This window comes from Adiantum capillus-veneris, chromosome 25, assembly GCF_014529385.1.
Source record: "Adiantum capillus-veneris isolate H3 chromosome 25, ASM1452938v2, whole genome shotgun sequence".
Lineage (NCBI taxonomy): Eukaryota > Viridiplantae > Streptophyta > Polypodiopsida > Polypodiales > Pteridaceae > Adiantum > Adiantum capillus-veneris.
In genome coordinates, this window is record NC_140955.1 from 23,473,353 (window position 1) to 23,499,017 (window position 25,665).

At 42.8% G+C, this 25,665-nt stretch overlaps 1 protein-coding gene across 4 annotated transcripts in view; it reads right to left on the minus strand.

Moving 5' to 3' along the window:
* Nucleotides 1-13,324: 13,324 nt before the first annotated feature.
* LOC147424574 (uncharacterized) overlaps nt 13,325-25,665 on the minus strand; it is a 78,587-nt gene continuing 66,246 nt past the window's right edge. For all 4 annotated transcript variants that reach the window (XM_086499903.1, XM_086499904.1, XM_086499906.1 and 1 more), the window contains 5 exons: nt 17,572-17,810; nt 17,379-17,461; nt 17,170-17,281; nt 13,824-13,898; nt 13,325-13,721 (listed from right to left, as the gene is read on the minus strand). In XM_086499903.1, coding sequence (XP_086356029.1) covers nt 13,539-13,721; nt 13,824-13,898; nt 17,170-17,281; nt 17,379-17,461; nt 17,572-17,810 — 692 coding nt within the window. In that variant the 3' untranslated portion in view covers nt 13,325-13,538. The remainder of the gene's footprint in view (nt 13,722-13,823; nt 13,899-17,169; nt 17,282-17,378; nt 17,462-17,571; nt 17,811-25,665) is intronic.

Below are 25,665 nucleotides of genomic sequence, written 5' to 3' on the forward strand. Positions count from 1 at the left end.
TGGTGAGGGGTAGTGAGGGCGAGGGAGAGAGAGAGAGAGGGGGGGGGGGGGGGGGGGGGGGGGGGGTCGTGGGGTAGGGCCAAGGGGGTAAATGGGAGAAAAAGTCCGGGTGAAGCTAAGTAGAAGATGCACAAAAGGATGGAGAGGATGTGGAGCAAGTTGAAGGGGACCTGTGTCCCGTAGTGAAGGTGACCGCTTGTAAAATCATCAGTGCTTGACTTTTCCCTTTCTTTGAAAGGGGTTAATTCGATCTTCGTTGACAACAAATTGGATTGTCTGCTCTATGTACGGTTCAGCAGAGCGAGATGGATATTAGAAACACTGCAGTTCACTCCCTTTATGGGATCTCTAGCTAGCACCACCGAAGATTGCATTGTAGGTGAAGAATTTGTTGCGTCGTCTCGGAGTAGAGAGAAATGCTGACATGGGTCATCTATATTGAAATTTAACATCTTTTTGTTGTAACCCACCTTGAAGAATCTTGTTGAAGGGTAGTACACCTGTCACAAAGTACTTTAGCTAGGTCAAAGAGTCCGACATAGATGGGGCTGAAGTTGAGGTGTGTGTGAACTCCTTTAGATCCTCCACACCTGTTGTTGGCTCAAGTGGCTCACTGGGCATAGGTACTGTAGGAACTGTGAAAGAGGGTGTATCCTCAGGGAAACATTGAATAGAGACCCCATAGTAGGGCATAGAAGCAGTAGCCTCCAACCACTACAAGAGGTCGTCGTTGGACTTGATTGGACTCTACTCACAACGAACTATGATGGACTCCCAGATCTATACCACCTTCAAGGCGAATGGGTTTCCTTGGAGCACCTGGATTATTTATCCACATAGCATCATTGCGCTAGTCATGAAGTGGTGTACCGCAACCATGGTCTACCAATGAGCAAGGGAAAGCCTCCCTCAACCTATGGAAGTCGAACCACCACAAAATCCATGCTAAATGTAAAATCCTACACTTGCAACTGCCCAGAGGATGAACAGATTTCCGGTCAACCAAAGTCATTGTGAATGGTATAGGTCGAGTAGGCTGTAGACCTAAAGCCAACATAGTGAACTCGGGCATCAAGTTGATGCCAGATCCACCATCCAGTATCACTCCTGAGGATGTTTTCCCCAAGACGGACACGGTGAGACAAGGACTTCTATAATCAGGAGGAAGAAGCGGGATGGGATATCATATAGGACTCTGATGGTTGCACCGGAAGGGGCCCGCCACTAGGACGTGCTCTTGGGTAAAGTGACTGAATAAATGCGAGGGTGTCACTTCTAAAACTCGCATCTAGCCGCACCATATCATAGAGCGACACTTGTTGGAAATTGTTCTTCAAGATTGTCTCTGTTGTAAGCTTTTCTTTTTCTATATGTGGTTCTTCTATTACCTTGATCTGCTGGAGCTAGACTACTGCTTCCAAGAAGCCTTCATCAATATCTGAGAGCAAAGATGAGGAGCCTCGCTTTGCATTAGGGGACTACTTTTCAACAACTAGAAGCGAGGGACCCACTAGTGGGATAGTGGGTGTTATAGTGGAACTTTTTGGAATGTTGAGACTGGGAGCTGCCCTCTCGACCCGAGTGAGGACACCTGCGGGCTCCTCTACCAATTGCAGCTTGTTTTGAGGGGCAACCACATGTGCAAAAGGTGGCGGCTGAGGGATGAAAGGTAAATTCATTTTGGCTTTGACTCAAGTTCAAAGACGTAGATGCACAAAGTTTGGGAAAATCCTTACTGTAGTGATTCTTTGCTTCAAGGCACTGATGGCAGGGAGGGGACCCTTCTCGCAAAGGGAATTTGACTTGGTAATGTCCATAGTCTCCACATTTGTAGCATAAACTGGGGTCGAAGGGCGAGGTGTTCCTTGCTTTTGGTGCATGGAGTTGGAAGTGGAGGCATAGAAGCTTTGAGGGGTTGAGGGGGATGGGCATGATAAAAGCTCTTACAGGGAAAAGCGCACTGCATTCCTTGCATGGGAGGGGTTTTCATCAAAGGTGGCATGTGGTTTGGCTGACCATAGGGGAAAACCATGTTGGATGCAGGTGGTGGACCTTGTTGAAGAGTAGGACCAAGACTGCAATCCCTTGAGGTAGTAGCAATCCTTGTCCTCGTATCCAGAATTTTCATAGAAGTGACAGTAAACGCGAAGGGGGCATTCATTTGGATGGTGCCCTGGAGAGCGGCATGAGCTACTCCAAACCATATCCTTAGTCTCTTGTTGAGACTTGAGCTCTTCTAGATCGCGCTTGAATTGTTCCAATGTCTGGTGATGTGGAGGCTTCTCCTGTCTAAGAGAAAAAGACCTCTCCTCTCGAAGAGCTCGCTATCACTTTAGGGCTTCGAGTTTCCTGCATAAAGAAGTTAACAGATCAGAAGGACTTTCCAAAAACGCTAAGGGGGTCTCTACCTAAGGGGAGTCGGTGAACAACTTCCTAGCTCCTTCTACCTAATAGCAGCCACGACAAACTCCTCCAATGTGGCTTTAGGTCAAAGACTCTCAGAGTTTTTGTTGGGAAGTTTTGGGAAGAGCCTTCTCCACCCACTTCTTAACCATAAATTCACCCAGTTGATGAGGAAGCTTGGGCACCAGAGACTTTGTTCGGGTCATAAGCTTTGCAAAAGTCTCATTTGGCTAGAGCATCAGGTTGGCCAACTCGTCCATGACCTTCTCTTGTAATTCCCATGGTCTGAAAGCTTCACAAAATTGTTGTCGTAAAGTGGCCCAAGTCACAAAGTGGTTCTCTGCAAATTGATTGCACCACTTTTCTGCTAAACCATCCAAGGTAGATGGGAAGAGTACTAAGTAGGCATCTTCTCAGTTGAGGCCACATCCTCTGTGGAGAGACCCTTGAAAGTCGAAAACTTGATATTCACCTTAGCTAAAACGCTTGTGAGCTCATCCATGGTTGTCTGTGCAAGAGCTTGTTGCATTGGAGCTTGCTCTAACACAAGGGATGAGAAGTTTATTGATGGGAGTGACTGGGGAGGTGTAGAAATGGTTGAAGGGGAAGGTCGGGGTAATGGGGCTTGTGGACTTCTGCTTGGCAAAAAGGGTTGACTCTTTCCGTGATAGTACTTCAAAGGACTTAGCAGTGGGCTTTGTTGCTCTTTTGACTGCCTTGTATGTCTCATGCAGTAACCAAAATCCCTCCCAAGCTTTGAGCACAAAGACCTTTACTTATTGCACATTGGTCCAGACTCCACTAGACCAAGGCGAGTGACTAGACCTCCTAGCTAGACATGGACTAGATAACTAGACCAAGACAAGCCAGGGCGACTAGCTAGTCTAGTATTGAGCTAGACAGACCAAGCTTGACTACGCTAGTCCATACCAACACAGGAGAGAGCTTAAACGAGCTAGCTCCTCGACGTGTAGGCACAATGGAGTGAAACTTCAGTTGAGGTCCCACTAGGTGTGCCAAAAATGAGAGCACGTGTAGCAAAGATAATGTGTCGTACCCTCTATAGTGGGTGCTCCTCTGTGCAATGTGCATGAGATCTCATTCCATAGAATGCAAACAGATAAGACAATGAACAATAGAGCAACAACAATAGAGCTCAGCAGTGGCCATGAATAGCATGAACATCGACTAACTCAAAGAAACCAATACAGACTATGGCATGGTAGAACACTCAGCTCCAGCCCAGATCTCATAGGTACAGTATGGGTGTCGAGGCTAAACTATGCAGGGATGGTGCAGATGTGCTGTGTACAACTCAAGATGATAGACTCTGGAAAACTGACCACACAAAAGTAGACGTTGATGTGTACCCACCACTAGAACCAACCACTCATATGTATCTCCTAAAGATCCACCAACAGCTAGCAAATATCCCAATCTAGCTAAGCCTATCTCCTAATTGAGTCGGTGATGATCTGGCCACGATGTCCACTGGACCACCATCCGTAACACTTGCCACATGTCACTGCCCAGGCGAGAGTCCGCCGAGTGTGAACTCAAGCTCAACTGCAACTAACTACTTCTCCCATGCCAGTGACATTGTAGCCATGCTACATCCCTTCTTAGAAGCCAACTCCCAGATGCTAAGAACAACAGTCTAGATCGTACAAATGTTTGCAACTGTGTCAAGCTCTCAATGCAACTTCAAAAAATCAAGATTGATTGTTGTCTGTGAAAACGATTTGTTTGACTCGACAGGGTGGTCATGGGAGATTGTTTCCTGAGGAATATTGTTCAAGCACATTCGGGCTCCTCTGGAGATGGGATTGTGTCTTGACCAAAATTAACAGCAAGATGAGAAAATGGGAGGACTCACTCCTCCCCTTATACAGTAGATTGTTTGCAACTAACTATTTCATAATTCCTTGCATATCCTTCATCTTGCCTATTTTGAAAATGACCAAATGCAATCAAAAAGAATTTTTCAAACCTATCAAACGGTTCATATGGAAGAATAACACAAAGAACACTAATCCATGGCATTGCGGGAATTGGGATTGGGTGGCGAGACCCAGGGACCAAGATGGCATTGGAATTCTAGACCTAGCTACACACACAAAAGCCATGAGCACGAAGCTGGCAGTCTCCTTAATGGATAAAAGGCGCGATTGGGCGATCATGGCTTGGGACTAGACATAGTAGAGTTTCATTTGCAAGGAGACCTATGGAAGAGGCTAAACTTCATGACATACTTCTTGCTCCAAGCTCATATTTTCTTAAACTAGGGAGATGCATGGGGGGGATACTAAAAAAATGCAACAAAGAGACATCAGCACTAGAATGGAGGGAGAGCTTCACATACTTCACGTGCTCCATCTTGCACTGGTCCCCTTGGCTATCCAAGCTTGGACTAGGCTCCTTAGAACTCCTTTTGGAGGGAGTTTGATCGCAACTCCTATTGGAAGGATGTGGACCAGTTGATGGTGCAACACAACTTGAATCTAAATGAAAGAATATTCATTAGCAGGTCTGTGAAGTTCTATGTAGTACACCACTGCAGGCTGCGAGGACTGAAAAGCTTGGCATTGGCAAAAACACAAAATCTTTGGCCTTTCAAAAACATTGGTCCAATTGACTCAAAAAATGTGGAGGGTGAACAAGTTAGAAGACAAGTGGCTCAACATTTGGAGAGTATCAAAACTTTGTGGAGAGTGAACAAGTCAAAAGAGAAGTTCCTGAAGTGTACACTCAACATTGGGAGGTTAATTGGTCAAGGTCAATGAAGATACTCACTTGGAAGGTTTTGTAAGAAGCTATCCCAAAGCTGCGTCAAAGGCTCCCTTGCATTTGTTTCCAGAATGCCCTTCCTCATGGGGACTTACTGCCGCCAAAATCTACAAATGGGTGCAAAGAACATGGAAGGTGCTCTTCTTTAAGAATGACTAAATTCTAGGAGGAAGAAGATTTTGAAACTAAGCAAATTTGGTGTGCACCCATGTAACCAAATACTTCTATCTAAAGCAGGTTTGGAGATCCCAAAATCTTGGTATGTTTGAGTAGGACAGTGTGGTACCTCAGTTTAATGATATAGTGCGAGAAAGCACTAAGCTTATATATTTACTAGGGTCTAGAGTAGGGTCTATTGCGCAAAAAAAGAATGGAACCATGCACTCAATTGCATCTGCAACTCGGATGGTGCCCTCTCGAGATGAATAAAGCTGCTAGATTAATTACTATTTAGGGTCTCCTAGTTATGATTTGTATTGCCCCACTTTGTCCGCTCAAGGGACAAACTTTGAGGTTCATTGTTTATTCTTTGCAAAGTTAATATAACATCTTCACTCATTTAATGTAACATCTCCACTCACGATTGTGACTATGGAAAACACACACACACACACACACACACACACATATATATATATATATATTCATTTTCTCCTTTTTCATATAGGTTTTTCAAAAATCCAAGTATCTCCTTCATTATAGGTTACATTTATAAAAAACCTAAAGAGTAATCTAGTAATGATAGCACTTCACTGTATGCGGCAGCTAAGAATTCAATGCCATATCTCTCGATCTTTTGTATTTTTAAAAATAAGCTCTACTTTCTAAGCTCATTCTTCTCGCATCATTTCCTCTTGCGAGCATACGAATATTGAATATTCTTTCCTCCCTTGCCCTCACCTCCTCTAGCAAATAGCTTTGACTAGTCATGTCTCAATCAAAGATGATAGCTTCTCCACAAAGAACTTCTACAAGGAATCGGAAAGATGTGTATCATATGAACGTAGAGCTCTCATGAGAGTATGAGCTCCTCAACAAGAAAAACAACCAAAACACCATTTCTTTCCTACATTGATCTCACCTCTCCTGGAAACAGTTTTGATTAATCATGTCTCAATGGAGGCTTATAGCTTCTCCACAAAGAACTTCTACAAGGAATCAAAAAGATGTGTATCATATGCACGTAGAGAACTCATGAGAGTATCGGCCTCTTTGCAAGAAAAACAACCAAAACACCAGTTTTGAACCTTCAAAGGAGAAATTTAGATCACAAGGCATGAACAATGCTCAGCACAAGATCTATCCTCATAGCCAATGCATGCAAGGAACAAGGCAATATTGGGTAGCGAAGGTTCAACTTCAAGAAAATCCTAAATAGAATGGGTGGCCAAGGAATGATCAAACAAGCAGCGTACCTACAAGCCACCAAAACCAACTCCACAACCCAAAGGCAGGAAGAAAGTGCAACCACCTCAACCAAGTGGGTGTAGGTGTAAAATAAGCAACCTGAAGCAAAGGAACCAACGAGGTCGGTTTACAAGTGGGTATTGAAAGCCAAACCAAATTCAACGAAACCGAGCAAAGTGGTTTACAAATGGGTGTGAAAGCTTCAATAACCACCGAAGCAACAACTAGTCTCTCAACAGTTCGATCAAAACAAGAAAAATGATTGTTCACCATAGACTATCAAAGAACCAACACAACTCCAAGACCTACCCTTCAAGAGAATTAATCAACAAGACACCTCAATATCGGATGCCCTTGAAAAATCCACTCAATACTCTCCTCTTGCAAAGCATAATGTTTTGGAATGCATTGACATCACGAGCATGGTAGAGCCAATCTAGGCTATGACCCATGCATAGACAACCCGAGCTACAGACTATCATCCCGAACGACTCCAATTAGAAGGCGGGTAGGCATTATGAATGCAGACCCAAACAGATGAAATTGGCTAGAAAAAGGGCAATGTTTAAAGTGTGTATATTTATGGAATGACTTAGAAAGTAGAGCTTTGTAATTAAAGATACAAAAGATTGAGATATGTGGCATTGAATTCTTAGTTGTGGCATACAATGAAGTGTTATCATTACTAGATTACTTTTTTAGGTTTTTTATAAACGAAACCTGTAATGAAGGAGATACTTGGATTTTTGAAAAACCTGTATGAAAAAAGAGAATATGAATTTCCCATTATCTCTCTCTGCATTGACATGACATTTTTGCGTTGTGCCATAGGTGCCATCATTTTGAATGGTCATGTCATGCTAACGAAGTAACCAAGGTCATCAATGGATATGTGAGCATTTGTTGTTGTTGTTGTTGTTGTTGTTGTTGTTGTTGTGTGTGTGTGTGTGTGTGTGTGTGTGTGTGTGTGTGTGTGTGTGTGTGTGTGTGTGAGAGAGAGAGAGAGAGAGAGAGAGAGAGAGAGAGAGAGCTCACAAAATGATCTTTGAACTCAAAACCTCTTAGACCACAAAGAAATGAAATAGCTAATCGACCATGTGATGATACAAAAAAGAATGCATGCAATTACTCTTCAAATGAGAGATTTGTGGGATGAACGCGAGAGGATAACGATCAAGTGTAATTTCACAATATTGTCGCTCTTCAAGAGAGAACATGAGAGAACCTTGGTTCTCAAAAGTGCTCAAAATTGGTGCTCAAAACCAATTTCTATAACAGAGAATATGAGAGAAATTGGTGCTCAAATGTGTGCACAGCAACACAAGATCTTTAGAGCACCATTCACAAATTAAGGTAAAAGGATTTTGAGAAAATTGTTGTCAAATGTGTGTATGTTAACACGGGCTCTATAGAGAACTCTCATTTTAAAACAGCATAGTTAAATTTGTTTGCAAAAGTGCCCACGTTAATTTGGGCTCTTTAGAGCAACCTGCTAGTTGGGAATGTCCATCTACAAGGTTGGGTTCACATGAAGTGGCGACATTGAATGGGATGTGCAACTCATGTGGAGGAACCATCTTCAAATCAACGACAAATTAAAGACCCAACCCCACTCAAAACAAGGAGCACTTCTCACCGTTCTTGAGGTTGGCGTACATGCACTCATAGCCACACTTGTGGAAAGATGACCTCCACTAGTTGTGAGCTTTTGCCTGTGGTGCCATCTTAAACAACCTTAATGTTACCCGTCCCAATTTAAGCACCCATTTTTCTCCATGTTTTACAAGAAAGCACTCAAACTTCCAAAATAAACTCACTTTGAACTTTTTAAAATTACTTTAACCTTACAATTTTCTTTTTTACTTCATGACTAACATTTCAAACAAGAAGGAATCTTGAGATGAGTTTCTTAAATGGTCAAAGAGGATATAGGTATATATGTCCCCCTTGAGAGTCCATAGCGTTTGCAAAAAAATGTAAAAGGTGATGCAATTCTCCATATTACACGGTTCTATGTGTGTTTTTACTAGAACTCAACAAATAGATGGATATGCTAGAGTTGCGGCACCCTAGGCCCATCATGACATTTTTCCTAAACAAATAAAAAGCTCACACTTCCTAGTTTTAAGGTCAAATCTTTAAAATTTTACAAGTTTTCTTCTAGGCAAGCTATATTCTAGCTAAGATTTTGTAATTTTAGCCGGTTAAAAATACATTAAACTTTAGTTTTGTGCAAAAACTGGTTACACCTAGCTCGCAAGAAAAAAGAAATTAAGGACACATCACCAGTCTCTGTTTTCCTATTGTGTGGCAGCATAGGCCTTCACCAATAAAGAAGGGAAATTTAGAAAACTAGCACCAGTAGCAACAGCTACATTATGCCGCTAATGTTTGTATTATAGCAACATCAACATCTAGTTTCAAAGTGGCATCCCATGCCACATCTTCTACAATTGAACCAACCTTGTCTAATTCAACAACACGATCAACATTCCCTGTAGTGTTATAATGTTTGTTAGGACTGTTGCTAGGAGACCCTTTCTATATTGGTGTATCCCTATTTACATTATCACTCTATTCCAAAACATTAGGGTTTTTGTGTTGCACCACCTGTAAAATAGCAACATCAACCCTTCATGTATCTTCATCAATGAGAGCACATCTTGTTGAGCAGGAGCACCTTGACATATTTTCCTTTCTCAACAATAGCCAATGACTTGAATACATCATCAAGAAGATGAAGAGGCCTCCACTAGCGGAACCTATGAAACCATTGTCCTTGTTGTGACAAGACAAGATAGAGGGTGAGACTCCAAATGCAAGGCAAAGCTTAATGTACGAGATGAAGACCAACGTCTCTACAATCATTTCACCTCTGAGTCAAATGAAGATATTTAATAAATGCTTTTGTGTCAAATGGTCGCTTGTTTTTATAGCTTTCCTTTCAGTGTTTTCAAGGTGGCTATGTCATCTTGAATACTCATGTTGTCATGTCGACTAATCAATATTCATACTAGTCATCTTGATTGTCATGCCATGTGGTCACTCACAAATTGTTATAGGGGAAGATCAGTATGGTTGAGAACTCTTTGTTCCTTCCCACGTGTATCCTCTCTGTCTATGTTTCATGGTTTTCCCAATGACGTGTGTCAACTTATCCACTTGGTTCCCTCATCCGTCTCATCTACCGAATGCCAGTTGCATGGGTGAGGGATTTACGTTCAATTCAAACCCATAATCCCCCTTTATTTCTAGGTGAAGCATCCCTCAAAAAATATAAACCTTGCTATCCCAAATTGATGTGAAAGTATCATCTCTACACATAAATGGTGAGCACATGCAGAAGTTATGAGGTGGTAAGATTTGTGGTGGCTATTCTCTTGGACAACTTACTTTAGTGTCTTGAGTTAGTGTAGATCGCACCATGGATTCCACTCTCATTAACCCACCAGTATTCCCAACATGTATATCAATATGGAAACCGTTCAAAAAACATCAAGCGTTTGAAACTTATCCAATCCATCAAACTAGAAAATACTTCTTTGTACTTCGAGAAATAACATGCAAGGAGGGATAATACCAATGATATTTATTATAGTAAGTCCTCCAATTTTCTCATCCTTGTCAACCCATGAATGCTACCCTTACTAATTCACCCTTACCCTACAATAGACACTACATACAAAACTACAAACTCTTATCGGTACGAATTTCCAACCATGCAAGTTGTGATTGTGCCTTTATTCTCCGTTGGGAATTTTTTGAAGACGAGATTGACTAGCATCACCAGCAGTGACTAAAATGCTACTTCAACATTGCTCAAGAATTGGTAAACCTAGTTGCAGAGTTATCTATAATGATCAAAGCTATAGATTGCACATCAATTCTCAGCGCCTCAATTGTCCAATTTTCACTTTTAAAGGACACTTAAACAAGAACTGCCAAGCCAATTCCATGTCCGAAGACTTATCTGCAAGCATAGTCAGCCTAAAGGTTGGTTCATATAACGTTGTGATGCAAACAAACAACTCACAACTAACAAGAAAATATGCTAGCCATTGAGAAGAATGCAGAGGCATGGTAGAGGCAGACAAGCCCACATCGCATCATGTTCCTATCAATCGTGGCTGATCATTTTCCCGTATCAAAACCGGAAGCTGAAGAATGGTGTAGGGTCAAAAACTAAGTTGCCCTCGGCCTCCAATCCCACTTTTAATATGAAGAGAGTTGGCATTTTAACAATTGTAATTTAACATAAAGATCAATCATCTGACCGCTCCCTTTGCAAAATTCAGAAGTAGCAAAGAAAACCAAGTCACGCGTAACTTGAACAACATTATCCTTGATTTCTGTCATCATATTGCTGCAACCATTACTCCTTGTCTTCCAGTGCATCCCATTCTTTCTCTACAGAATATGGTTTTCCCTTGGTGTCTGATCTCCCTTTGACATGTGCGAATTGCAAAATGCCTCGCCTTTGGTAGCAATAATCTACTTTAGATCCTTTTCTCCTCCTTTGTCACAAGCTCATGCTTTCCTCGTACTTTCTCAGGAGGCTTACTTGGTCACTGCCCATAACACCCTCACTTCAACACCACCTTAAAACCTCAATGCTTCCAAGCATGAGACTCACCAAATTCCAATTAGAACAGTGAACCTGTCAAATAAATCCTCACAGTTGCCCACTACAATCACCCTCATCATTGTCCAAGATATCTAGTGATCCCATACCTTGCTCAACATTCCCTCTACTCAAATCCTCCTCACTATCATCACTAGCATCCTCCGCAGAATCGATATTCATAACATCTTCAACATTGTTTAACCACATTGGTTAAGTCCAATAGGATTGTCTTCTACAACCCACGACCCTCACTCAACAGTATGCGAAATAAAACGAGATTCAAGGCTAAGTAAGGGGAAGATTCAACCCTCGCTTCGTTTATAGTAGCACAAGCAAGTCAAGCCACAACCTATTCATGAGGAAAAAATCCCAAGATCTCGCTTACAAGACCATTGCAAGGTCAAAGACAATAGCTACGTAGACCAGATATTAGGGGTAGATAGCAGAGGCACAAGGATGAAAGAGAGAGAGAGAGAGAGAGAGAGAGAGAGAGAGAGAGAGAGAGAGAGAGAGAGAAGGGAATACTATACTAAGCTGGGCGTGAGTCTGTAGATGGGAGACCCATGTTCCAAGAGTGGGCATTAAATATCCCGCATGAGATTATGGTAATGGTGTAGGGGAGAGAGGAATCGGGGATGCGGCCAATAGACAAGGACAAGCCAAGCGATTCACCACTCAACCTGCCCGGTAGGAGAACCAACCATGAAGGATGTGTACCTAATCGTGGTAGAGTTGTCAAACCATTGAAAAATGCCTTAAAGGTTTTTTCATACCGACTTACTGGGGAAAAACAGCCTAGTTGTAATAAGAGGTGGGTTCCACCACTAGTAGTGCCAAAGCAAACTATGGTACCAAGCTAAGGTTCCAAGGTTCAAACAAACTGCCAAGAGAGCCATAGGCTTAAGTGATTGATCCCTAAAACATTTTTTAATGGAAAAACTTATTTTATGTAAGGGTTTTATAAGGGTGAGGTCAACCCAAACAAAGATTTTTAGTCAGTACAAGAGTGTTTGATGGTTAGGTGAAATCTAATAATAAATACTATATATAAGCTTAAATGGTGCAGACGAGGAGTTATCCCTATAGGGAGGTTATAGTATTATAGTAGCTTAAACAATTTGAGATAAAAGTTACAAGGTGCAAGATAAGCCAATAGTCAATCAATAGAGGCTAGTGATATATGTGTGTCGAATTTCCAGAGCAATTAGGGTTAAGTTACACTAAAGGCTTATCAAAGGTTTATGCCAGAGCAATAAGGGTTTATAGTCATTAAGTGAAGGAAGATTCTAAGATATATTTTTCTAACAAAATTAGGTTAAAATATGATTGTTTAAAAGGCAAGATTAGGCCCTAAAAGGGGTTATAGTTTTAAAGCCTCCAACAGAGTGCTTTTTTAAGTGAACAGGTCAAGTTTGATTCCAAGTAAAAGGTAAACCATAGCAGAAAGTGAGGGGTGTGTGTGTGTGTGTGTGTGTGTGTGTGTGTGTTGGGGGGGGGCATGATACCCTTCTATATAACGTAATAGAAATTACAAGCCCAAAGGCATTACAGCAGCCCTTACTACAAAAACTAAGAGCAAGGGCGTAAGAGAAGGAAGTAGTAGAGAGCTGAAGCAGAAGCAGGCCACCCAAGGCGACATGAGGCCAATAACTCCACCAAAGAATCTCCGATATCAGACTCCACGACTACAAGGCTATAGAATAGCGCATCCCCGTGGAATAAACGTCACCACTGCAAAGCGACTCTACACCAAACATTCAGGAGAGAGAGAGCCTCTAGCCATCCCTTGCAGTGATCAACAAGGCTTATAGCCATCTTCAACTTGTAAAAGAAGCTGAAGGCGATGCTAAACCTTCCACCAAGACCACTCCAAACCGCTTCCAACCCCGCCAAACCTGCCTCCAACAAACAAGGGAACAAACAGAAAAAACATACAGAAACAAGCAATCATGCAAACATACACCCATGAACACCCCTCACAAGCAACCAGAGAAAGACATGCATCACAGGCAACCACCAGCAACCATGCAAAGCCAAGAAGTTGCAGCCATACGCAACAGGCAGAGATGCAAAAACAAGAAACCTGCGTATGAAGCAAAAGCAGCAAGAAACATGTAGTATAAAAAAAATTGGTAATGTCCAAACCATGTACATAAGGAAGTTTTTTGGGACATCCCACAGGTGTATCCGTCTGTGATGGTAGCCAGCCCCAGACATCAGGATGGGCACGGACCAGCTTAAGAATAGCCCATGTTCACACTTGGCAGGGCATCTAATGTTGGGGGATGTAACAGCTAGTAGCCTCAATAGTGGAGTATCAGCGTATAGGGGTCGATGATGAACATGGCCAACTCTTAGGTGAATCCTCCTCACTATCATCACTAGCATCCTCCGCAGAATCGGTATTCATAACATCTTCAACCTCACCCTCATCATCACTTTCCTCGTAAACAACGGCAGCTGCCACTTCTTGTTGCTGAGTTGTCTCCGCACGTGCAACCTAAACAATATTAACTTTCTTAATTGATATATTCCCAGAAGCACACAAGCTACATTCTACAGTGGGGGCATTTCGTTACAATGAGGCAAAATGCAAAATTACCTGTGCCATTATAAGATCCAGGCGGCCTGACAGAGACAAGAGCGGTCTAAAAACTGTCAACCTTGAATCGATGACCTGCACAAATTAATTCTCTCTCATTCTCTCTCTCTCTCTCTCTCTCTCTCTCTCAGTTTTTGCGCGCGCGTGTGGTCTAAAAACTGACAACCTTGAATCGATGACCTGCATAAATTAATTTTGTGTGTGTGTATGTGTGTGTGAGTGTGTGTGTGTGTGTGTGGGGGGGGGGGGCATAAAGTAATGTCCTTAGTAATACTTGTAAAGGTTTAGGGTTTGAAGCATCTGAAATCCATCGGAATTTATGTTTGTGGTGTTTATAAGTTGGGATAACACAGGTCATTTGACTACCTCAAGAGAATAGCCAAAACTCCTACAGTGATCAGTGATAATACTAGTGGCATCATTAGGAGACAGGTTAAGTAGAGTAAACTCGTCACCAGCCAGTCGTGATTGAGCAACCTTCCATGCAAGGCTTTTGCATATATAAGTAGGACAATTAGCGGCCTTATCTAGACCAACAATAAACCACTTGTGTGAAAGTTTTTGAAAATTCAAGCTAATGTCAAGTGTGATCCAAGTGCTATTGGTGGATAACCAATTATGTGGCATGAGAGCAACTTTTTGAAAAAACATTGTTTAGCTAGATTGGTTAAGTCCAATAGGATTGTCTTCTACAACCCACGACCCTCACTCAACAGTATGCGAAATAAAACGAGATTCAAGGCTAAGCGAGGGGAAGATTCAACCCTCCCCTTGTTTATAGTAGCACAAGGAGGTCAGGTCAGCCTGTTCGTGAGTCTCGCTTACAAGATCGGTGCAGGGACAAAGACAATAGCTACACAGACCAGACATTAGGGGTAGATAGCAAAGGCACATGGAGGAAAGAGAGAGAAAGAGAAAGAGAAGGTATACCATAGTAAGCTGGGCATGAGTCTACAGATGGGAGCCCCATGTTCGGAGAGTGTGAGCATTAAACATCCTACTTGAGATTATGGCAATGGTGCAGGGGAGAGAGAAATCGGGGATGCGGCCAGTAGACAAGGACAAGCCAGGCAATTCACCACTCAACCTGCTTGGTAGGAGAACCAACCATGAATGATGTGTACCCGATCATGGTAGGGTTGTCAAACCATTGAAAAATACCTTAAAGGTTTGTTCATACCCACTTATTGGGGGGGAATAGCCTAGTTGTAATACGAGGTGGGTTCCACCAGTAGTAGTGCCAAAGCAAACGATGGTACCAAGCTAAGGTTCCATGGTTCAAACAAACTGCTAGGAGAGCCATAGGCTTAAGTGATTGATCCCTAAAACATTTTTTAATGGAAAAACTTACTTTATGTAAGGGTTTTTTAAGGGTGAGGTAACCCCAGACAAAGATATTTAGTCCGTACAAGAGTGTTTGATGGTTAGGTGAAATCTAATAATAAATACTATATATAAGCTTAAATGGTGCAGATGAGGAGTTATCCCTATAGGGAGGTTATAGTATTATAGTAGCTTAAACAATTTGAGATAAAAGTTACAAGGTGCAGGATAAGCCAATAGTCACTCAACAGAGGCTAGTGATATATGTGTGTCAAATTTCTAAAGCAATTAGGGTTAAGTTACACTCAAGGCTTATTCAGAGGTTTATGCCAGAGCAACGAGGGTTTATAGTCATTAAGTGCAGGAAGATTCTAAGATATATTTTTCTAACAAAATTAGGTTAAAACATTATTTTTTTAAGGCAAGATTAGGCCCTAAAAGGGGTTATAGTTTTAAAGCCTCCAACGGAGTGCTTTTTTAACTGAACAGGTCAGGTCTGATTCCAAGTAAAAGGTAAACCATAGCAAAAAGTGACAAGTGTGTGTGTGTGTGTGTGTGTGTGTGTGTGTGTGTGTTGGGTGGGGGGGGGGGGGGGGGGGGGGGGGGGGGGGGGGGGGGGGGGGGTAATAGAAATTACAGGCCCAAAGGCATTACAGCAGCCCTTACTACAAAAACTAAGAGCAAGGGAGTAAGACAAGAAAGTAGTAGAGAATTGAAGCAGAAACAGGCCACCCAAGTCGACATGAGGCCAATAACTCCACCAAAGAATCTCCGATATCAGACTCCACGACTACAAGGCTATAGAAACAGCGCATCCCAGTGGAATAAACGTCACCACTGCAAAGCAACTCTACACCAAACATCCAGGAGAGAGAGAGAGCCTCTAGCCATCCCTTGCAGTGATCAACAAGGCTTATAGCCATCTTCAACTTGTAAAAGAAGCTGAAGGCGATGCAAAACCTTCCACCAAGACCACTCCAAACCGCTTCCAACCCAGCCAAAACTGCCTCCAACAAACAAGGGAACAAACAGAAAAAACATACAGAAACAAGCAATCATGCAAACATACACCCACGAACACCTCTTACAAGCAACCAGAGAAACGCATGCATCACAGGCAACCACCAGCAACCATGCAAAGCCAAGAAGTTGCAGCCATACGCAATAGGCAGAGATGCAAAAACAATAAATCTGCGTATGAAGCAAAAGCAGCAAGAAACATGTGGTAAAACCAAAAAATTGGTAATGTCCAAACCATGTACATAAAGAAGTTTTTGGGACATCACACAGGTGTATCCGTCTGTGATGGTAGCCAGCCCCAGACATCAGGATGGGCGCAGACCAACTTACGAATTGCCCATGTTCACTCTTGGCAGGGCATCTAATGTTGGGGGATGTAACAGCTAGTAGCCTCAACAGTGGAGTATCAGCGTATAGGGGTCGATGATACACCAGAATCCCAAGTCTGGACCGTTGAACTAGTTGACTTGGCGAGTTCTTTTGGACAAGCACTTTGGCGGGACGTCGACAAGTGATAGCCATGCCATCAGCATGGCCTAGCGCGGTTACAAATTTCTCACTTTGAATTTGGGAGTCTTTGGTTCCAACTTTTAAGGGTAGGCCTCTCTACTCAGAAATCTGCAATTTATAATGGGAAGTGCAAGCTATCATCGAACACTTCAAATTCTAATAGCGATTTTCACTTCCACAGCAGTCGTAAACTTTGGGCACCTCTATGTGGAGCAAGACAAAGATGCATTCTTTCTTGTAAGAGGATCATTATACAAGCTTTGTGGCACTCAAGATGAATCATGGCAGGCACTACAAAAAGTTGGTGCAAATCCCATTAGATGAGAAGTTCCCCCACCAAGGGATTGGAGCAAAAGCTAGAGATCCGTATTGACCCCTACAAAAACTTACACCAGAGCATACTGTATGCTGTAAACTGAGCATACTCAAGAGACCTCACTCTTATTTGAAGGACGGACGAGTCATTACAAATTGAAGAATCCCCAATAAATACCTGGTAAAGAGAGCTCAAAATTGGTTGTATTGAAGGACTTGACATAATGTATGACGCATGGTAGAGTAAGACAGCTTTTATCCAAGGGACCAGTACAAGAGCTCTTCCTGTTCTGAAATATGATAACACAGCAACCATAACTGAAAATCCTGAACCGACATCATCTTACTGCTCTAATATGCACATTGCGCTGGTAACCGAACTCTTACCTTAAATCAAGGTTATCAACTGACATTTGGAGAAATTTAGCAGCAACTGAGGGATTTAGCATTTGTACAGTCTTTACAATGATCTGAATAAATAGCAAGCCAAGTTTGTACCATTGACCAGAAATAGTTAGCCAATGTTATAAGGCAAATGTCCCATACAACATTCCTGAACTAGCAAGCTTTTAAGTGTTACCTTGTTGTCTGTCACAGAAAGGCACTGCTTAAGGAGAGCCTTATCGTAAGATTCCAGTGCCTGTGTCATTAGTACTTGCAAAGAATCTGCCTTGAGTGGAGCTACAGAACCTTGTTTTTCTTCTTCCTCCTCCCCTTCGTCTGGCATAATCCCTAGAGCTTTTAGCTTCTCTTCCATGGTCTCTTCGCCATCATCAATAGCATCTTGGCTTTCTCCATCCAAATGCATGATTTCAGTACCTATTAAAGCACAACAGTGCAAGTGTTTCAAAATTCCTAGTGAAAAAAATGCTTGAAACAATGTGGATGAACTTTGATAGAAAAAGCAATTGCCTCGTGAGCATAAACAACCATCTACTCGTGTCCTTCACATAAAAGCTCTTTCAATCGAAAAAACAGGGAGAAAAAAACAGTACGAAAGATTCCCAAATTGAAAAACTACTTTTGACTGCAAAGAGGAAGCACATATTGGATACCCTAAGTCGTCTACCAAGAACCATACAATATGTGATCATCAGCCACATCACTAAGAGAAACTAGATGTTGTAAAATCTGCACTCACACATGAAAACCCAATTTTAGGTGTGAAACTAGGTATCAATATATGGAGCACGTTGTGTCCCCCCATCCCCACACAAATGAGACTATCCACTTAAATTGTCTATGCTCTTCAAAGATCCAATCCATCATCCTGGTGAACATTGCAGGAGCATTTGTGAGGCTAGATCGCATCACCAACACCTTGTACAATCCGAAGGATGTCTTGAACCCGGTCTTGTATACATATCCACGAGCAATCCTAATCTCATGATAGCAACTTTTAAAATCCATCCTACTGAAACAAGTAGAACCCTCTGATCTATCAAGTATTTCATCGATCCTTGGTATTGAAAACTTGTTGTTGATGGTAATCTTATTAAGAGCCCCGTAATCTATACACCTCTCCACCATTCGTCTTTCTTCTACACAAGTAGCATTGCGGAACAAAAAGGTGAAGAATTGTGCTGAATCAAACCCTTTTTCTTTTCAAATCAAAACTTGTAGGAACGTGGATCTGTACGATGTGTACTGTACAGATCCGTACATACTGTACGTTTTTCCATTTCGAAACATTTGTTATGTACGAAAAAATACGTCCCAAAGACATTTAGAGATGGTACTTTTTGAACAACAAACAATTCAAGTAGATCCGCTTTTTGCCCTATGATTTGCAGAAAGATTTACGACTTCTTCTGCTTGGGTATGCTCTCTCATCTCCTGTTTTCATCGTCGTAATATCATCTTCTTTGCTGAGAATAACTTGACACAGTAGCCACCCATAGACTTGCGGCTCTCTCTAGTGGATCCAGAGCATGGGGAATTGTTGATTGTGGCTGCATTTTTCAGCCAGCATGCCGGCAAGTGGCAGCCCCGTTTTTGGCACAGAGAGCACTATTGAACCAGCGTTTTTGCATCAAGAAAGGGCTGCTATGTCTTTGTTGCATTTCGGTTGCAATGAACCCTTGTGTACATGAGTTTTTCAGCTGATAGACGACCGAGGAGTGTTGCTGATTTTCAGTGTGGAGTTGAATGAGATCAGCCTGGCGTTCTGAAGACCAAAAGGTCATTCAAGTGAACGATTTGTGCCCGGTACCTTTGCAAATTTTCAGCAAGCCGGTTGGAGACTTTTATGTGGCACTGGGGGGTGATTTTGGACCATTTTCAGCTGGTTTATCTGCCCTTGCAGAGGAGATTGGAGATCCCTTTTCATGGGAGGTTGCTTGCATCCTTGAAGCCAGATTTGTACTTGTCTACGGAGGATTGGTTAGCGACCTTGAAGTTCATTGACGATGGCACCAAAAAAAAAAGAATGTTGAGGAGAGTTGTCATGATGGGGATGCAAAAGAAGAAGTCTACATATACATAGTGGATGATGCTTTGAAGCGTTTGGAAAAGTTCAAAGTCTACTCATAGCGAGGAGTTGCAGGACTTACAATGTTGCTGGCAATATTGGAGACCAACGACTATGTCCGGTCAAGTGTGAACATGGCCAACTCTTAGGTGAGCCCTATAAAAAGAGGTCTCATTTGTGAGACATACTGTGAGATCACCACACTTGGACTCTAGGCCCTTGGCAGCTCTACAAGAATACCCATATCGGTGTGAGCTTGGTGGTATGGGACACTGACCCTTGTGGTAGAGGCTAGCCCGTTGACTACAAGCTCAAGGGAACAAATCCAGCAAGCAGATTTCCTAAGATGCTCTCCCTCCCCATCTCTCCCTTCGTCTCCCCTCCCCCCCCCCTTTTTTCTTCTCTCTCTCTCTCTCTCTCTCTCTCTCTCTCTCTCTCTCTCTCTCTCTCTCTCTCTCTCTCTCTCTCTCTCTCTCTCTCTCTCTCTCCGTCCAGAGTGCAAATGAGGATGGATGTCTACCATCTCTAGGCACTTGTGGAGGTAGTGTCAACCTTTTGGAGCCATAAGGTCTTGTGATTACCTTTTTTGTCATAATCTAACCCTAACCCTTCCGCCGGTCCAGTTTTCAACATACACCCCCCCCCCCCCCCGGCCCACGGCCGGGGTGGCCCTAAGCACTTTGCCTCTTTAATTCCATCTTGACCCCTTCAAAGAAGAGAGTAAATAGGGTGGCCTCATGGACATTGAACTCCTCCATATGGGGAGTTCCCTTAAAGAGTGGAGTCCTTCGGCAATCAACGCCAATTCCATAATCTATAAGGTATCATGAGGATAGAGCTTGCTGCTTTTCTGAAGAGAAGTCTAAAGACAGGATTCAAACTTTTGCATCTTCCCCTCATCAAAAATCTTCATCAAGGGAGTTACTTAGAGCAAAACTTCCCAGAATTTATCCACATAAGTGGATACCGACTCATACTCCTTTTGAGAGAGCCAATCCTGTTCTTTCTTAACATCTTTCTGGGAACCATTTCGTAGGATCTGTGTATAGAAATCGGTTTTGAAGTCCTCCAATGTCTTCCGTTGTCGTCCCTCAAGTATCATTGTGAGCCACCAATTGTTAGCTATGTCTCTAAAGTACATACGGACATAGCGTAGTTTGGAGCGTTCTTTGAAATTATCTTTGGCGAGAGCAATTTTTGATTGAACTTATCTTTGGCGAGAGCAATTTCAAATTGCCAGATAAAAGAGTGCTTTATCTAAACCTCACTAGCCCTTGTAATATTCGAGCTTAATATCTTTGTTGTCTATCTTAAAAGTTTTTTGATTATTCTTCTTCGAGTGATGGTGAGAGTGCTTGTTCTTCTAGATAACGCAAGAATCCTTATGAATAGGATTCCTCAAAGCTCAGTTCTCCCTTCACAAAATAGGATCTTCTTGCTTCTTCGAACCTTCTTCCCGTTTACTCGAAACAAAGTAATTCGGTGAATGGCCAATAGAGGAGAAGTGGACTTCTTGTTTGCCAAATAGAGAAAGGGTAGGATTCTCAGATGTTTCTCTAACGTTTAGAAGGATTTTGAATATCTTGAGGGGGCATTTGAACATCGTGAGGTGTTGCTTCAATCTCCTTTCCCATTCCTAAGGGTCGTGAAGAGGAGTTGTACTTGTGGCAAGGAGAGTGTCACTTGCATCTCCGCCATTTGCTGCTCCAAAAGAGCAAGTTCCTCTTCTTGTCCTACCATTAGGACTCTCTACCAAGAACCGTCTGTAACAGACTTGGACACTCCAAGTCAAGAATCAACTGCGACAGCACCAAATAACCACTTCAAAACAATTCACAGATCACAATAGATTTGCACTGGCCCGGCGGAGTTCCGTGCCTAGAGATATTGGCCCCAAAGACTGGCGCCCTTTTCGGTATTTCTTTTTATATTAATCAGATCAAAGTACAAGAGTGTGGCTAGGGTTTCACTCTCAGACTCTGCGTCCAGATGCTCTAAGAAGTGAAGCCCTCACCACGTATTTAAAGGTACAAGGGATGCCCAAAAGCAAAGCCCCAAAAGCTTTTAAAAATAAAAAGCATCAGTTCTCTCTCTCTCTCTCTCTCTCTCTCTCTCTCTCTCTCTCTCTCTCTCTTAGAGAGTCTCTTTTTTGTTTAAAAAAAGCAAGTTCTCTCTCTTTCTCATGGCATGGAGAAAAAGCAAGATTCACATCGCTCATCATTTTATTTTATTTTTTAGCCTCCGCGATTTCCGGAAATTAGGGTTTCTGGCAAAAATTAGGGTTTTTGTTGTCCGCCACATCATCACTTTGTGACATACCCCCCTCTTGAAAGCATTGTAATCAACCGCGATTACGCCTGCAAAACCGACAAAAGCCATAAACCGTCTTAGCAGACACTGACTGTTAGTACCTACGTACTAGGAACACACATCTAGCACATGTACAAAATCGACAGCCACATCACACGACATCACAGGACATCACCAAACATCACATGACATTCAACATTCATTCGGATCTTAGACCATGATTTATCGGCAATGTAGCTAGCAATCACATCTAGGTCCAATCGGGACCTCATCGATGTCCGATTGACTAACCCCTATTGCAACCATGTCTATTCGAGATCAATCAGACCAAAATGCTGCAGTCATTTCGTCTATCAGTTCCTGCACTCACAAGAAGTCAAGAACAAATCAGTATCATTATCAGGAATTCCATTTCATAAAGTCATCCAGCAGAATACTGTCAGCTCTCAATATCCCTGAAGCTCAAAGAGACATCAGTGACTTTAGTATCAGAATCAAGGCATCTATTGACAAGGGAGCTTAGTGACTCCCCTCTTGTGCATCCCACTGCACCAGATCTCCGGCCAAGCTGAATTCTGGGTTCCATTTGGAGTAGACTATGCTAAACCAAAACATCGAGGTAAAGTTTCACAATCCGAGGAGTATTTGCTAGGTCCTCCTCCTCCATCCACTTCGCATCAAATGCAGGAAAGTTCTTAAACTTAACCAAGAACCGCCTTTGGACTTTACCTTTCTTTGTATCGTTATGTGCCAAAATCTGTTTAGAAACAAGGATCTCCTCGTTTTCTTCCACTTCGGGTTGCTCATCAGGCTCCCCATCATCAGGCACATCACCCTTAACAAGTTTCAAGAGACTCACATGCAATGCATTGTGAATCCTCCAAGTATCTGGCAGTTTCAATCGGAAGGAGACATCATTTATCTTTTCAGTAATCTAGAAAGGTCCGTAGTATCGCATACTAAGCTTTGGAAAAAGCCTCTCCTTTCCCTTTTTTCTTTCGTAGGCGTGCCTTCTCAAAACGTAAGAGCACCCAATCATCCTCCTTCAATTTCAAGTCGCGACGATGGCGATCCGCTGCCTTTTTCTGTCGTTCTTGAGACTCCTGCAAAGTCTCGCGAACCTTGGCAAAAGCCGTATCCAAATCTCACGAATATTCTTCCGCTTCCAATATCTAATCTTTCGTGCGCAGGAAGGATGGAACCTTCGCAGCACTTTCAACAATCTCACCTGGCGTCTTCCCCGTCAAAGAGTGTATCGTGTTATTGTAGGCAAATTCCACCAAAGGTAAGTTCTTTTCCCCTTGAGTCTTCTGATCCGAGATACAAGACTTCAATAAGTCTAAAATCATTGAATTGGCAATCTCAAATTGCCCGTCAATCTGCAAGTGGAACGATGACGAGAACTGCAACCGCGTGCCAATGTTCTCCCGAATTGCCTTCCAAAACAAACTCATAAATCTGGGGTCTCTGTTGGAGACAATCGTCTCAGACGTGCCATGTAATCAGAAAATCATCGTGATCCTTCTGTGTTCTTGGGAGATCAAAAATGAAATCCATTGCAATACTTTCCCAGGGGTGGGTCGGTATGGGTAAAGGGTGTAACAATCCCTGTGCCTTATGCATGTCAAACTTGACCTTCTAGCATACTGCGCACAACTCTTCCACGTCCTTTTTGAGTCACGGCCAAAAGAAGTATCTCTCTACCCCTTTCATGGTGGTAGCAATGCCGCGGTGACCCGTAAAAGGTGGACAGTGGCATTCAATCATAACCTTTTCCCTCAACAGTTGTGTAACGCACAACATAGTCTTTTTCATCAAGTAGCCTTCCCGAAGGGAGTATCCAGCTACTGCCTCCCCATCCCGTATCCATGTGAAAATATCTACAAAATCTGTATCTGTGGCATACTGATCGACCATATCCTTGAAGCTTCTATGATGTATCGCGGAAATAGCCAGAACCAACGGTTTTCGAGACACAGCATCTGCCACCACATTCTTTTGTCCCTGCACATGGACAATCTAGAAGTGGAACTGTGACAAGATGTTCGCCCACCGCATCTGCTTTTCCGAAAGCTGCTTCTGTGACAAGAAGTAGCGCAAACTCTGATGGTCTGTAAAGACAGTAAAATCCGCTCCGAGTAGGTAATTCCGCCACTGAGTAAGAGCATGGATAACCGCCAAAAGCTCTTTCTCATAGATATGTGATGTCATCTCCGGCCTAGAGAACAAACGGTTCTCGTAAGCTATGACATGGCCTTCTTGCATCAAGACCGCACCCAGACTACGACCACAAGCATCACAATATACTTCAAATGACTTCTGCAAGTCCGGCAAAGTCAAAATAGGTCCCGTAGTCAATTTCTCTTTCAATGTCCGAAAGGCAATCACCTCTGTGGATCCCCACAAAAAAGGTACTCCTTTTTGTGTCAAGGTATGCAAAGGGGAAGCAACCTTTGCAAACTTTCGTATGAACCGCCTGTAGTACGAACACAGTCCCAAGAAGCTTCTAACTTCATGGACATTCCTCAAATCGGGCCAATCACGGATAGTCTCTATCTTGGCCGGGTCCATTTGCACTCCTGCTGTGCTGACACAATGTGTCCCAAAAAGTGTATCACTAGTAGGAAAAATTCACTTTTCTTTGCATTAATCACTAACTTGTGGTCTCGTAATGCCTGAAAGACTTGAAGCAGACGATCTCTGTGTTCTGCCTCATTCTTGGAGAAAACAATGATGTCGTCAAAGAAAGTGTCAACAAATAGCCTGTACTCTCAAAAAATCCTGTCCATCATCCGGTTAAATGTCGCAGGAGCATTGGTTAAGCCAACAGGCATCACCAAAAACTCAAATAACCCAAAAGTCGTCTGAAAAGCTGTCTTGTAGACATCTCCTGGCGCTATCCTGATATAATGATATCCACTCTTCAAGTCAATCCTGCTAAAGCACGAGGATCCCTGTAACCTGTCGAGTATATCATCGATCCTAGGAATCGGAAATCTGTTCTTGATGGTGATTTCGTTGAGAGTGCTATAATCGATGCACATTCTCCAAGATCCGTCTTTCTTCAAAACTAACAACACTGGAGAGCAATACGGTGAAGTACTAGGCTGGACAAGACCCTTTTCCAAGAGGTCTTTCACTGGGGTCATAATCTTTTCATTCTGTACTTTTCACTGGGGTCATAATCTTTCAATGGGGTCATAATCTTTTCATTCTGTACTCAGCTCACACGGTAAGGTGGCCGATTCGGTGACGTGCTTCCAGGTATCAGATCAATGGTATGATCTTCAGGCCCTCTGAAAAGCAATCGGCATGAGTGTGGAGAAAAATCTTGGCGTTCTTTTGATCACGTCAAAACATATTCAACCTTTATCCATCGTTCACTTCTCTCCCAAAAGAATGAGTAAGAAACTGAAGTTCATCAGGTACAATCTCTAAGCCCTTCATTTATCAAAGTTGCTTTCTCGGCCCAGTAGTCAACCACGGCGTAGTTCTTGTGGTACCAAGGGATCCTGAGTAGAACGTCACTCGCGTGCCCTGAACACCCCTGTCATTGCAAACAAAGTTTGCCAATGCTCGGTGTAATGGCAACATCCCATCCGGGTGCCAGTCGAACTACCTCCGCCTGTGGCATCAGTCTGTCGGGCGTAATTCCAAATCGAGCCGCCAATTCCAAGTGAAAAGAAGGTGGCCTTGGCTCCTTCAAAAGAGCTTCCTGATCGTTCACTTTGCCCCAAAAGCGGCAAAGTTTGTACTTTCATTCATTAGATTCGGTGCAGGTCCCACGCCATGTGGTACCAGTTCTGATTTTCTATCTGTCTTTTCTGCCACGTTCCTCAGCAGCTCTCGAACTCTCAGGCCTGTCGTCGTCTTTATCATTCTATTCTTTCTGTG